Below are 15,944 nucleotides of genomic sequence, written 5' to 3'. Positions count from 1 at the left end.
TAGATAGCTAGTGGGAAGCAACCGCAGAGCACAGGGAGATCAGCTCGGTGCTTTGTGACCACCTAGAGGGGTGGGAGGGAGGGAGATGCAAGAGGGAAGAGATATGGGAACATATGTATATGTATAACTGATTCACTTTGTTATAAAGCAGAAGCTAACACACCATTGTAAGGCAATTATACTTCAATAAAGATGTTTAAAAAAAAAAAATTTCAGTCATTCAAATTTTGTAAAATACTCTACTTTTTTCCATTGGAAAGAAGGAAAGTAATGATGTAGAAGAAATTTCATTTGGAAAATCAGCTACTTGTAAAAGAAAGGTTTATGTAATAAGTAGAGTGATAGGTATGTTTGGCTAGTCATTTTATGGGAAAATGAAGTCAGACTCTCACTTCATTATTTGCCAAAATAATTTTCAAATTAATTTTACAGAGCAAAAAGAGCTAGAAAAAATGGGTGAATATTTAGCTGATCATGGGAAGGAGAGAAACCTCTAAGCACAGGAGCAATGGAAAAGACCTCAAAAAATAAATAGATTTATTTATTAAAAAAAAACATTTTTGGAAGTTAGAAAACACATTAAAATTTTTTAAACAATTGGAAAAACTTGAAAAATACATGTAATTTACAGTCATAAATGGTAATGTCTTTAGTACATAAAGAGCATTTACAATTCCACAAGAAAAAATAAACATCAATAGGTAAGATGGGCAAAGGATGTGAACAGATAATTCACAGAAGAAAAAAATTTTAATTGCACAGAAAAATGTTTAACCTCATTAGTAATCAAAAAGATAAAAGTTAAAAAACAAAATGCCATTAAATTGCAGAGGTTTCTTATACGCAATAATGCCCACTATTGGTGAGAATATGGTGCTTTGAAAGCTCTCACATATTGCTAATGGGAGAACAAATCAGTATAATCAAAAGCGCAATTGGACAATAGATACCCAAATCCTTCCAATGTTTATTCTTTGACCTAGTAATTCTTTCTGGGAAGCTATTCTAAGGAAATTACTGTGTCTTAGCTCGGGCTGCCATGACAAAATACCATAGACTGGGTGGCTTAAACAGCAGAAATTTATTTACTCACAGTTCTGCAGGCTGATAAGTCCAAAATCAAGGTGCCAACAGGGTTGGTGTCTGGTGAAGGCTCTCTTCTTGGGTTTCAAATGGCTGCCTTCTTGCTGTGTCTTCACAAGTCCTTTCCTTAGTGCATGCATGTAGAAAGAGAGAGAGGTCTCTCTCTTTCTCTTCTTGTAAGGTCATCAATCCTATTGGATTTGAACTCCACCTTTATGACTTCATTTAACCTTAATTACCTCTGTTAGCCCTATCTCCTACAAAAAAATCACATTGGGAAGGTTAGGAATTCAACATGTGAATTTGCAGGGGGCATAATTCAGTCCACATCAAGCTGTAAACAAAAGTTTATATGCAGATATTAATCCTATCATATTTATAGTGAATAATGAGAAATGTCCAACAATAAATGATTAAATAAATTATAATAATTATAATGTTTCCATTAAAATGAATTATGGATTAAAATTCTTTTCTTCTTTATACTTTTTATTTTTAATTTTCTAAACTGAATATTACTTTCTTACTGAGATATAATTCACATATCATAAAATTCATATAGTATTACTTTTATATTTTAAAAAATAAGAAAATTTTCTAAATTGCCCTATTTTAGGGAAACTAGTATAAGACAAAAAGGCAAGTAGCATCTAGAATCAGTGTCTTGCAAAGAAAATTAAGTTACATTTATTACTACATTAAAGTGATAAAGCCTTGACTTTTTCTAAACCATTTTAATACTATAGTTTATTCTTCTGCATATTTTTCTTTGAGTAACTTTTCTCATTTGCACTCACAAGATTTTATTGGGTTGGCCAAAAAGTTCATTTGGGTTATGGAAAACTTGAAAGAACTTTTTGGCCAATCCAATAATTTATGGAGATGGCTGACTGTTGGCATGGGGAAGCTAATGTCACTGACAGAAGATTTTTTTTTATTATTTACAGTTTCCAAGAGAAGGGAGCATGTCATGCCATGCAAAGCCACAGAGGGAGCACCAGGTTTGGGTCTGGAGGCAGAAGCAGGAGTAAGTGGAAAGCCTGGGCCAGAGCCGTTATTGGAGTTTCCTCAGGAAAGGCAAGGCAGGGCAGAGTAAACAGTTTAGGATTGGCTAGTTTGAATAATCTCAGCAGGCCTTGGGGTACAGGGGCAGTCCCTAGTTATCTGGTATCTGGCCCTGGGTTGATTTAGTGCAGGGGAAATATTGGTTTGGTGAGTGAGATTTAAATAAGGAGGTGGTTCAGAGTATGTGCTCTGGACCACAGAGGACATATAAACAACTTTGGCCATTAGTTTGGCCCTGTGACTAATGGATGCCAAATAGACAAATACAGAATATAAGAAAACAGAACATAATTGAGACAGGATTGACAAATACTTATCTGTATGATAATTATTTCAAGGATTCCAGAAATCCTTCATACAGAACCTTGAAATTGTATATAGTGCATAGTCACACCTTCCATAGAGCCAGGGTATAAGAGAGGAGGAGAAAGTTACCTTGACTCTGGGACTCAGAAAAACAAGGGGAATTAGAGGAGAGACATGAAAAAATATAAAAGCAGGCTATAGAAGACTTAGGACCCTGGTACTATTAAATTGCTTCTTTTGCTTATTCCACTACAGTAGAATCATACTTTCTCAGGTGTAATTTTATGTAGACTTCTAAGCCAAGCTGCCTGAATACAAATTTCCCTAGCTCCACTAATTGTGAGACCGTGTACAAGTTACTTACCTTTTCTGTACCTCCGTGTCTTCATCTATAAAAGTAGGAATAAGGATTGCTGAGATTACCTGAGTTAATATATGGATAGCTTTGGACAGCACCTGGCCCATAGGAAATGCTTTGTAAGTTTGAAACCTCATTATTATTTGTAGAACCAGATTTCACTGAATATAAGAAGCTGGTTTTTCTTGGCCCTACCTGAAGGTGTCAGTGGAAGTTTTTCACACACATCATGAGTACCACTGACTGAAAGAAGTTGCAACATGCCTTTGATTATAAGATGTAACCTAATTTCAGAGGGGTTAAAATATTTTGAAGTGTACATCTTACAATCGATAAAATAAGTTTTTATGCTTTCATTTAATTTAAGTAAATGTATGTGTGACATCCACCAAAAGACAACTGAAACTGGCAAAATAATTTGATTTAAATAATGAATAATGTAACTTACTTCTATAAATTCCATTTTGTTCAGTCTTGGTTCCATTGAGTCAGCAATATCCAATTGTTGGCAGCATGCTTTTAATTATGGAACAAAGGTTATTTGATAGTTTGGTTGTGATACATTCATATTTTATATTCATATTATAGTACTCCAAAAGAACATAAAATTCTTAATGTCCATCAATATTTATAATAGAGTAAATGATATATAGTTGGGTAACATTACAATTACTGCAAAATTATTATTTTTCCTGGCTTCTATTTAACTAAGCAACTCCAACACTAACAAGAACATGCCTACATTTTTAATGACCATGTCAAGATAAAGCAGAAATAAATAGGCACATCAATAGTATAAAAGACTGCAAAAATATCTGTGTTGGTTTATGCTAGTATTTATGCTAGAAGGTCCTAAAACACAACACTTCCACAAACTTTCCTTTTAAATACTTAATTTTGTCTTTAATATTTTAAAAATTAAATAAATAATATATGAATATATTCTTTTGGTAAAAGACTCAAATAATACAAAAATATAAACAGCAAAACTTGAAATAAAGACTTTTTTAAACTTCCATTTGATTATGACAATTACATGATCCTTATTGACCTTACCAGGACACATAAATTGTATGAAAGCTCATGATAAAAGAATTAATACACTGGTTTCCTCTGCTACTTCTAAGAGTAACTCTTCCTGCCTATTATGGGCTGGTACATAAAAACATTTTTTTTTTGAATTTTATTTTATTTATTTTTTTATACAGCAGGTTCTTATTAGTTATCCATTTTATACATATTAGTGTATACATGTCAATCCCTATCTCCCAGTTCATCACACCACCACCCCAACCCCCACCACTTCCCCCCTTGGAGTCCATACGTTTGTTCTCTACATCTGTGTTGCAATTTCTGCCCTGCAAACCGGTTCATCTGTACCATTTTTCTAGGTTCCACATATATGTGTTAATATACAATATGTGTTTTTCTCCTTCTGACTTACTTCACTCTGTATGACAGTCTCTAGATTCATCCACGTCTCTACAAATGACCCAATTTCGTTCCTTTTTATGGCTGAGTAATATTCCATTGTATATATGTACCACATCTTCTTTATCCATTTATCCGTCGGTGAGCATTTAGGTTGCTTCCATGTCCTGGCTATTGTAAATAGTGCTGCAATGAACAGTGGGGTCCATGTGTCTTTTTGAATTATGATTTCTCTGGGTATATGCCCAGTAGTGGGATTGCTGGGTCATATGGTAATTCTATTTTTAGTTTTTTAAGGAACCTGCATACTGTTTTTTAAGGATACTCCATAGTGGCTGTATCAATTTACATTCCCACCAAAAGTGCAAGAGGGTTCCCTTTTCTCCACACCCTCTCCAGCATTTGTTTGTAGATTTTCTGATGATGCCCATTCTAACTGGTGAGAGGTGATACCTCATTGCAGTTTTGATTTGCATTTCTCTAATGATTAGTGATGTTGAGCATTCTTTCATGTGTTTGTTGGCAGTCTGTATATCTTCTTTAGAGAAATGTCTATTTAGGTCTTCTGCCCATTTTTGCATTGGGTTGGTTTTTTTAATATTGAGCTGCATGAGCTGTTTATATATTTTGGAGTTTAATCCTTTGTCCGTTGATTCGTTGGCAAATATTTTCTCCCATTCTGAGGGTTGTCTTTTCGTCTGGTTTGTAGTTTCCTTTGCTTTGCAAAAGCTTTTAAGTTTAATTAGGTCCCATTTGTTTATTTTATTTATTTTTAAAAATTTTATTTATTTATTTATTTATTTTTGGCTGCATTGGGTCTTCGTTGCTGTGCGTGGGCTTTCTCTAGTTGCGGCGAGCGGGGGCTACTCTTCGTTGCGGTGCGCAGATTTCTCATTGCAGTGGCTTCTCTCATTGTGGAGCACGGGCTCTAGGTGCGCGGGCTTCAGTAGTTGCGGCACGAGGGCTCAGTAGTTGTGGCTCACGGGCTCTAGAGCACAGGCTCGGTAGTTGTGGCACACGAGCTTAGTTGCTCCGCGGCATGTGGGATCTTCCCAGACCAGGGATCAAACCCGTGTCCCCTGCATTGGCAGGCGGATTCTCAACCACTGCGCCACTGGGGAAGCCCCCATTATTTTTGTTTACTCTTGTTTTTATTTCCATTACTCTAGGAGGTGGATCAAAAAAGATCTTGCTGTGATTTATGTCAAAGAGTGTTCTTCCTATGTTTTCCTCTAAGAGTTTTATAGTGTCTGGTCTTACATTTAGGTCTCGAATCCATTTTGAGTTTAATTTTGTGTATGGTGTTAGGGAGTGTTCTAATTTCATTCTTTTACATGTAGCTGTCCAGTTTTCCAAGCAACACTTATTGAAGAGACTGTCTTTTCTCCATTGTATATCCTTGCCTCCTTAAAAAGATTCTTTAGTCAAACTCCTAATTTTTGTTAATGATTTATTATGAGATACCAGTTATTGTCATAAGAGGACTGTATAAACTTTAGTATAAGTTTACACATGAGATGCTCTTATCCCCATCCCAGACTTTCCCCCAAGCTCCAGAAGATTACGCAAGCCAGACTGTTTTCTACCAGTAACCGTTGTTATTAAATGTATGCGTCTCTCCCTTAGCTGCACTTTGAGCAACTTAAGGTCAGGATACATGTCTTAGTCCTCTTTGCATCCTCTACCCCATCACAGTATCCGGAACTGAGTGCTCAATAAATACTGAATGAATAAATGGTACAGAAAATAAATACTATATGGTATAGGAGGTGAGAGGAGAAGCAATCACTGTCAACTAAAGTGGTCTGGAATTTCTCTAATTTTATCACAGTCTCAAATAGAGCTCTCTTAACTCATTCTTTCTGTACCCACAACAAAAACTAAATGAATAATAGAAGTTATTGCAAAGATTTTCTGAAAGAGGAATTAAGGCTGTGCTGTGAAGAATTATAGTTTTTAGATAAGCTGTGAACAGGTAGAAGGAGAAAAGGTTATCAGCAAGGCCTAAATCACGTTTGGGGACCAGTGATTGGGAACATAGGAAGCATATTTTATTTTTAAAAGTGAGGGACTTCCCTGGCTGTCCAGTGGTTAAGACTTCGCCTTCCAATGTAAGGGGTGCGGGTTCAATCCCTGATTGGGGAGCTAAGATCCCACATGCCTCGTGGCCAAAAAACCAAAACATAAAGCAGAAGCAATATTGTAACAAATTCAATAAAGACTTTAAAAATGGTCCACATCAAAAAAAAATCTTAAAAAAAAAAGGTGAGAACAGATTTCAGACAATCTATCCTTATTGTAATAAAGTGGTCAAAAAATCAATTAAAAAAATCAATTGGATATAAATTATGTAAATCTCAGAACCCAAACTCTAGTTCTTTATTCAACAAGTCAGATTTTTTTGCTTAATCTCCTGTAAAGAAACTTTTCTGAAAACAAAATCAACAAAACCTGTGGTTCTCCATAGGTATGGTACTGTCTCTTTCTCCCCTCAGTGAACATGGTGGAAATTCATAGATGAGTTTTTGTTGCTCTGATGATGGGGAGTGGGGGTAGGGGCAGAACTCCTGCAATTCCTCCACAATAAAGACTTTCTCCCTCCTGCCAGACATTCAAGTAGGTGAAGAATTTGCTTAGAATAATTTTGAGTCTGGAATCTAATAATTCTGTTTTACATATAAACACAGACATATTTTTGCTGTTAAATTTTCCAAGAACGTAACTGCTATGAAAATTTGAAAGAGAATTGTACTTTGCTTCATTTTGGAACTTTGCCAAGAGTTGTTCACCATTTTACAAAATTATATAATTGAAGGTAATATCATAAATTGTATCTGAACTCCAACATAACATACCTGTGTTAGTCTGCATTTGTAGCTTTCCTGTTCATGGGGATTCTACATGTATATAAAAATCCATTCATTTTGCTCTTATTTCAAAATGCCAAATACAAAGAGTATGACTGATTGGATATAATTTTACTTTTCTTATGTCTAAACATTCATTATAAATAGGTACAAATGTCTGACTATTCCATATGTCTTTTAGCGAAGTTGTAACTAAGCATTTATATATTGAAATACAGCACATTTAATTTTCTTATGTCTTTACTTGTATTTCTCCTTCATATCACAGTTATGACATTATATCTTTCTTTTAAAATTCTGTGTATGTAAGCAATATTTTCTAGGAATTTGATAGGATAATAAAGGGTTATTACAAAATAGTTGTAATAAAATGGGGCACTCAACTAAAAGAATTAAAAATCACTGATTGCATCTCTGCTTTTCTACATTCTCCAACTGAAAAGAGCAAAAGAGCTTGACTACATGACTCTTCATCTTTATTCAGCATCCCCCCACCCTCAAAAAAAAAGAGAGAGAGAAATATAAACACTGCAGTAACAGGCAGGCTTACCAAGCTGGAAATCTGGATTTTGAAAAAATTCATGAAGAACATTCTGAATCTGCAAATCAAAGAAAAGAAACCATATACTTCTTTTCAATTAGTATATATTAAGTATTTTAGACTAAAAGCCATCTGTAGTCTTTTAATTTAAGTCCTAGGTAATTCTTCTAACCCAGGGACAGAAATAGCAATAATTAACATTTAGTTTATAGCAGATTTCAAAGTATATAAAATGCTTTTGCATATATTTCCTCACTGATTTTCAACCTTTTTGTGTGAGAACTAGGATGCTGAGCAGATCCCATTTGCCCCCTCCAGGGAAATTTCTAACAACACTCAGACATTGGGCATGATGGAGCTAAGGCAACTTTGGCAATCAGCTTGGCAATCCAAAGAGTCCTCTATAATTCCTCATTCTTCAATGACTGAAAACAAAATTTCGGAGCTCTTCTTGGTCCATTTTTAATTTTTATTTATTATTTTTATTTTTAAAATTTATTTATTTATTTTTGGCTGCATTGCGTCTCCGTTGTGGTGCGCAGGCTTCTCATTGCAGTGGCTTCTCTTGTTGTGGAGCACGGGCTCTAGGTGCAAGAGCTTCAGTAGTTGTGGCATGTGGGCTCAGCAGTTGTGGCTCACGGGGTCTAGAGCGCAGGCTCAGTAGCTGTGGCGCACGGGCTTAGTTGCTCCGCAGCATGTGGGATCTTCCTGGACCAGGGCTCGAACCAACGTCCCCTGCATTGGCAGGCGGATTCTTAACCACTGTGCCACCAGGGAAGTTCCTTTGTCCATTTTTAAAAAATAAGACTTTATTTTTCAGGGCAGTTTTAGGTTCACAGCAAAATTGACCAGAAAGTACAGAGAGTTTCCATAGGCTCCCTGCCCCCCACCACCACATACATACCTTTCCTCCACTACCAACATCCCCCATCACAATGGTACATTTGTTACCATCAATGAACCTACATTGGAAACTCATAACCCAAAGTCCATAGTTTACATTAGTGTTATACATTCTATGGGTTTTGAAAATTATATGATATGTATCCGTCATTATGGTATTGTACAGAATTGCTTCACCACCCTAAAACTCCTCTGTGCTCTGCCTATTCATCCTTATTTCCCCTCCTCACTTCTGGAAACCAATGATCTTTTTACCGTCTCCATAATTTTACCTTTTCTGGAAAGTCATAGAGTTAGAATCATACAGTATATAGCCTTTTCAGATTGGCTTCTTTCACTTAGTTATATTCATTTAAGGTTCTTCCATGTCTTTTCATGGCTTGATAGCTCATTTCTTTTTAGCACAGAATAATATTCCACTCTCTGGATGTACCACATTTATTTATTATTCACCCACTGAAGGACATCTTGGTTGCTTCCAAGTTTTGTTAATTGTTAATTATACTGTAAACATCCATGTGTAGGCTTTCGTGTGGACATAAATTTTCAACTCCTTTGGGTAAATACAAAGGACCATCTACCATGGCTTGATTGTATGGTAAGAGTATGTTTAGTTTTATAAGAGACTGCCAAACTGTATTCCAAAGTGACCATACCTTTTTGTATTTTACCAACAATGAATGAGAGTTTCTGTTGCTGCACATCTTTGCTAGCATTTAGTGTTGTCAGTGTTCTGGACTTTGGCCATTCTGATAGGTGTGTAGTGGTATCTCATTGCTGTTCTAATTTGCATTTCCCTGATGACATATGTGGAACACCTTTTCATATGCTTATTTGTCACCTGTATATCTTTGGTGAAGTGTCTGTTCAGGTCTTTTGCCCATTCTAAAATCTGTTATTTGTTTTCCTACTGTTGATTTTAAGAGTTATTTGTATATTATTGTCCTTTATCAGATATGTCTTTTGCAAATATTTTCTTCCAGTCTGTGGCTTGTCTTCCTTGGTCTATTTTTAGCAACTGGAAATATGCTTGGTATTGTATCTAACCAATAATTATTCTCACATCTATATACAGCTAAGAGAACATATATAACTCTTAGAGTACAGTTATTTTTCAGAGCTAAAGACATGGTCTTTTAGGGAATTCCTGGGCGGTCTGGTGGTTAGGACTCTGCGCTCTCACTGCCGAGGGCCTGGGTTTGATCCTTGGTCAGGGAACTAAAATCCCACAAGCCACGTGGCACGGCCTCCCCCCCAAAAAAGGATATGGTCTTTTAGTCCACAGAAGTAATTAGTCACACACATACAAAAAACAAACAAAAGCTATGTCTGTCTGTAATGAAGTGTTTGTGAAATTCAGCCAGAGTCAGTATTTTGGAAATCTACCTAGAATTTTCTTTTTAATGTTCAAGAGAAAATTGGAGAAATTGACTTTCATGGGCTAGACTTACATCAGCAGGACCAAAAATTTAGAGGGAGGCTTCTATCACTCTGCTCAGTATCTAGCAATCACCCTCTTATCACCCATTCCACCTACCCTTCACAGATACCCTCTTCCTTACCACTATCATAGGAATCATTCCTTTGGGGTCTAGAATCCACTCATTGAACTGTTCCTGCAGAGCCTGTTTCCATGTGTTGGCCACCTTGGCTTTGACTTTGTTCATGCATTCTCTTTGTTCTCGTTTCTGTTTAATATTCTCCTTCATCTTGGATACTCTGAAGGATGTAGAAACAGAAGAAATGTTGAGTTGAGACCACTGGATTTGACTCAGATTGCTCAAATGGCAGAATACAGGAGTTCAGAGCCTCATTTGAACTTTGGATCTGTCTTTTTCCATGAAATTTTCCTTCATTCAAGCCTGTAGGGATCCCTCCTTCCCCCAGCACATACTGAATTTGGCATTAATGATAAGCTGCCTTCTACTATTATTTGACTTTTTATAGAGGTAGGCCTTATCTTACTCAACTAAATACTGTACTTAAGAAGCACTAAGAATAGCTCTAGAAGCTGCCACATATAAAAGCAAGGTTGAACGCACTAAAGCCTCAAAGTGGTGGGCCTCTTTTTTCCCTGGACACATAAATCATCTTGGAGGGACTCTGATTCCAAGTCTAGGGTGAAAGCCTGGAAACTGCATTTATAACAAGCATCTCAGGTAATTCTGATGCCTTGGACCAAACTTCTGATTTCTGCCTAGGAAAATTTATTGCCAATTTCCTTTATCCAGCCAGAGTCAAATACTTTTGACAGCCCCTGAGCATAATAGTTAACTTGTACTCAGACAGAGTTGCATCACCCAGGTTGAAAATGGGGGAAGAATGTGATTTTAGTCATTCCTACTAGGACTTCAAAACCCCCAAACTGGGGCTTCCTTGGTGGCGCAGTGGTTGAGAATCTGCCTGCTAATGCAGGGGACACGGGTTCGAGCCCTGGTCTGGGAAGATCCCACATGCCGCGGAGCAACTAGGCCCATGAGCCACAACTACTGAGCCTGCGCGTCTGGAGCCTGTGCTCCGCAACAAGAGAGGCCGCGATAGTGAGAGGCCCGCGCACCGCGATGAAGAGTGGCCCCCACTTGCCGCAACTGGAGAAAGCCCTAGCACAGAAACGAAGACCCAACATAGCAATCAATCAGCTAATCAATAAATAAATCTTAAAAAAAAAACAAAAAACCCCAAACTGGTTTTCACTGAAACACCAAAATGGTTCAGAATAATAAAAATAGCTGCTGGTTTCAAATACAATTTTCAAGTAATGCTTGAGTCAGGTCTTCATCTTTCAAAGAAGAGAGACTAGGGCAATCTGACAGATTTGGAAATGCAAAAGAATTCTCAATAAGAACTGGTAAACTGGAGAACTACAATAATCCAAAAGAAACAACTAAAATCTAAATCATTACTTTATGCCCATATAAGGCCTTCAAAATTCTCTAAGAAAAGAAGCCTTCAAAAATAAACTTTGAAGTTTGAAAACAAAAATAGGCAAGTTGTTAAATAGTGCAGAAGGGCTTGTTTCTGAACTGCTGTAAGATTAATTAGCATTTTAAAGGATGTGCTAAGTTCCTCTAATGTGACTACTAACTAGCCAACCCTCCACCACTTATCTCAGAAACCCCAGTCTATTCTTGGCTGGGTCTTCTTCTGCTCTTCCCCTACTTTCTCCCCCTGCTGCTTTATCTTTCTCCCTCTCTCCCTCTCTCTCTATCCTCCTCTCCCCTTTCCCCTGTCTCTATACAGCACTCTCCTCAACTTCTGTCTTTTCTGCATGATTCTCTGTTCTGTGTCTGCGTCCTTCTTCTAGCTTTTTCTCATTATTCACTCATTCACACTCACTCACTAAGTCAGTTACTTATTCACTCATTACACAAACATTTATCAAGCACCTACTATGGATTCTGCCATTATAAAGCTTAGGGTCCACTGCAGAACAGATAAGTAAGTGATATTGTGTAATAAGTACTCGGTGTCTCCAGATTCTCATGTGTATTAATCAACACAGATTAACAAAATTGAGTTTCTGTCCTATTTCCATCTGCCTGAAAAGCCTTCCTCCCTCTCTTTGTTTGACTAGATCCTCCACGTCCTTTAGGTCTCAGTTCAGACATCATTTCCTCCCTCTTATTAATGCCCACATTGAGAAACAAAACTTAGTTTTGTGCTTCAGGGCTACTGCACATGAGACTCCAAATATAACCCAGACGGATTTTTAATTTACTAGGTAACTCATTGAGGGACTGAATAAAATTTCTCTTTTGTGGTCTGCATTATCTCAAGAGGATATCTAAATTAATCAACAGAATTCCATAGCATCCAAAACTCATAACTTTGGGTAGTGTAGGGTAGCCATAATCTGTAAGCAGATTCTAAGTATAAATCCACATTTAAGGAGACCGGAAAGAAAAAAAACCTGCAGTGTGGTAAAATGCAAAAATTATCACAGATTCTTCCCATTCCTGTATGCATGTCTGTTTGTATGCAGTGTAACTTTGCAGCTTTTCCCATTATGAGCTGGAGTCTATTTCTGCATCTCTTGTGTCTGTCTGTGGCCATGTGACTTGCTTTGGCCGATGGGTCATTAGCAAACATGATGGAAGCAGAAAGTTGAAAAGTGCTATAAATTATATCACAATAAAACTGGAAGAAAAAGTGCTTAAACATTGGGGTTTGCTCTTTTTTATTGAACTTAAGAGCACCTCTACCACCACCTTGGAAATAAGCCTTGGCTAGCCTGCTGGATGATGATCCAGTTACCTCCATTGCTTTTACCAACAGTCAGTCAACTAACAGACAAATGACTAAGACTATCATTGCCATTTTACCGCAATGTATGAGTGAGTCCGACTGATACCATGTTGATCAGAGATGAGCCATGAGCTCAGTCCAAAATCATGAGTAAATAAATGATTGTTTATTTAAGCCACTGAGTTTTGAGGTATTTTGTTATGCAGCAAAAGCTAACTAACAAAACAGTTTTGCCATCTTAACAAGTGTTTTGAGCTCTTTTAAAGAAAAGTGCAGTGTAAATCTAACTGATTAAAGAATAGAAGTAAAAATGCTTCTTTACCCTAATTGTGACAATCCAAATCCTATCCATCCATCCAAGCTGTGTTAGGAAAATCTTCCACTCAGAGTATTTGCCTAGATTATATCAAAACTGAATGTTGTATTTCATAAAAACTGGTTCTAACCAGCTTAAGTGGGTAATGGACCATGAACTTTGAGTGACCCCAGTACACCAGACCATTACTAGACCTAAGGGAAGACTTTTTCTCGACTGCTAAACAATAGAACTTGTTTTAATCAATCATGTACAAACCTATGGACTCACTCTGTCCTATATACAGTGTGATCATCTTCAGTTGTTATAAGTATAACCACTACAAAGCTCCCTTCCTAACACTTAAAAACTCCAGAATTTTCCCCCTCGGCAAACTAGTCAGTGAATTCTTCACTGGTGTAGATTCCTTTGCCTGGCAAGTTAATAAACTCAGCTTTTATTTGTTTGTTTGTTTTTAAGCTCTGATGGTCTTAGTTTCACAAAGCTAAATTGGACTTCTTGCCATTCTTGGAGCATGTCCATATTATTCCTGTGATGAGTATTCCTATAAAAATACGTATATGATATGTGTCTACTTAATTATTGTACTTAACCCATTTTCTTCTGTTTATTCAATATACAGCTTATTATGAAATGAAGTTCCTGACGTAAGGTTCAATGACTTAAGAAAAATCTAAGTTACTGGTTAATCCATGATACTTGAACAGCTAAATAATTAGGCTTATTTGGAATTTTATAAAATGATGAAGAACATTTATTATAGCCTCCTACTCAAGTACAGATGATTAATCATAGAGATTTCAAAATTAAATACTCAATTACTCCAAATTAAGACATATCTCAAAATAATCTTATGTATCTAAAAAAAAAAACAAGAAAACTTTCATCATTCTAAGCCAGATTAGAATATGTCAGTTAATTTATTTAACAAATATTTATTGAGCATTACTTATACGACACAGTGTTAAATGCTGGGGATTCAATGGTGAATATGACAGATGTAGTTCCTGCTCACATTACAGCAGGAGAAGCAACCATTACAATTGTGATAAGTGCAATGAAGAAGAAACACAGGATGCAATGAGAGAGCCTATAAGGGAAGATCCTAACCCAAATTCATGACGAACTGGTATTTGAGCTGAACTCTGAAGGACTGGTAGGATAAGATAAAGAGGAAGGGGAACAGACCAATCACAAGCACTGAAATTGAAACTGTGATTAAAAATCTTCCAACAAACAAAAGCCCAGGACCAGATGGCTTCACAGGCGAATTCTATCAAACATTTAGAGAAGAGCTAACACCTATCCTTCTCAAACTCTTCCAAAATATTGCAGAGAGAGGAACACTCCCCAACTCATTCTACGAGGCCACCATCACCCTGATACCAAAACCAGACAAAGATGTCACAAAGAAAGAAAACTAGAGGCCAATATCACTGATGAACATAGATGCAAAAATCCTCAACAAAATACTAGCAAACAGAATCCAACAGCACATTAAAAGGATTATACATCATGATCAAGTGGGGTTTATTCCAGGAATGCAAGGATTCTTCAATATACGCAAATCAATCAACGTGATACATCATATTAACAAATTGAAGGAGAAAAACCATATGATCATCTCAATAGATGCAGAGAAAGCTTTTGACAAAATTCAACACCCATTTATGATAAAAGCCCTGCAGAAAGTAGGCATAGAGGGAACTTTCCTCAACATAATAAAGGCCATATATGACAAACCCACAGCCAACATTGTCCTCAATGGTGAAAAACTGAAACCATTTCCACTAAGATCAGGAACAAGACAAGGTTGCCCACTCTCACCACTATTATTCAACATAGTTTTGGAAGTGTTAGCCACAGCAATCAGAGAAGACAAAGAAATAAAAGGAATCCAAATCGGAAAAGAAGAAGTAAAGCTGTCACTGTTTGCAGATGACATGATACTATACATAGAGAATCCTAAAACTGCCACCAGAAAACTACTAGAGCTAATCAATGAATTTGGTAAAGTAGCAGGATACAAAATTAATGCACAGAAATCTCTTGCATTCCTATATACTAATGATGAAAAATCTGAAAGTGAAATTAAGAAAACACTCCCGTTTACCATTGCAACAAAAAGAATAAAATATCTAGGAATAAACCTACCTAAGGAGACAAAAGACCTGTATGCAGAAAATTATAGGACACTGATGAAAGAAATTAAAGATGATACAAATAGATGGAGAGATATACCATGTTCTTGGATTGGAAGAATCAACATTGTGAAAATGACTCTACTACTCAAAGCAATCTACAGATTCAATGCAATCCCTATCAATCTACCACAGGCATTTTTCACAGAACTAGAACAAAAAATTTCACAATTTGTATGGAGACACAAAAGACCCCGAATAGCCAAAGCAATCTTGAGAACGAAAAATGGAGCTGGAGGAATCAGGCTCCCTGACTTCAGACTATATTACAAAGCTACAGTAATCAAGACAGTTTGGTACTGGCACAAAAACAGAAATATAGATCAATGGAACAGGATAGAGAGCCCAGAGATAAACACATGCACATATGGTCACCTTATCTTTGATAAAGGAGGCAAGCATATACAGTGGAGAAAAGACAGCCTCTTCAATAAGTGGTGCTGGGAAAATTGGACAGGTACATGTAAAAGTATGAAATTAGAACACTCCCTGACACCATACACAAAAATAAACTCAAAATGGATTAAAGACCTAAGTGTAAAGCCAGACACTATAAAACTCTTAGAGGAAAACATAGGCAGAACACTCTATGACATAAATCACAGCAAGATCCTTTTTGACCCAGCTC

General features: G+C 36.7%; 1 protein-coding gene across 1 annotated transcript in view; it reads right to left on the bottom strand.

Moving 5' to 3' along the window:
• The window catches only part of EFCAB5 (EF-hand calcium binding domain 5), a 93,320-nt gene that overhangs the window by 69,846 nt on the left and 7,530 nt on the right, over positions 1 to 15,944 (bottom strand). Inside the window, exons 3-5 of the mRNA XM_036838168.1 lie at positions 10,117 to 10,273; positions 7,649 to 7,709; positions 3,261 to 3,328 (exon numbers count right to left, since the gene is read on the bottom strand). Coding sequence (XP_036694063.1) covers positions 3,261 to 3,328; positions 7,649 to 7,709; positions 10,117 to 10,273 — 286 coding nt within the window. The remainder of the gene's footprint in view (positions 1 to 3,260; positions 3,329 to 7,648; positions 7,710 to 10,116; positions 10,274 to 15,944) is intronic.

Source organism: Balaenoptera musculus, chromosome 20, assembly GCF_009873245.2.
Source record: "Balaenoptera musculus isolate JJ_BM4_2016_0621 chromosome 20, mBalMus1.pri.v3, whole genome shotgun sequence".
In the NCBI taxonomy this organism is placed as follows: Eukaryota; Metazoa; Chordata; class Mammalia; order Artiodactyla; family Balaenopteridae; genus Balaenoptera; species Balaenoptera musculus.
This window is presented reverse-complemented; position numbering and strand designations above follow the sequence as displayed.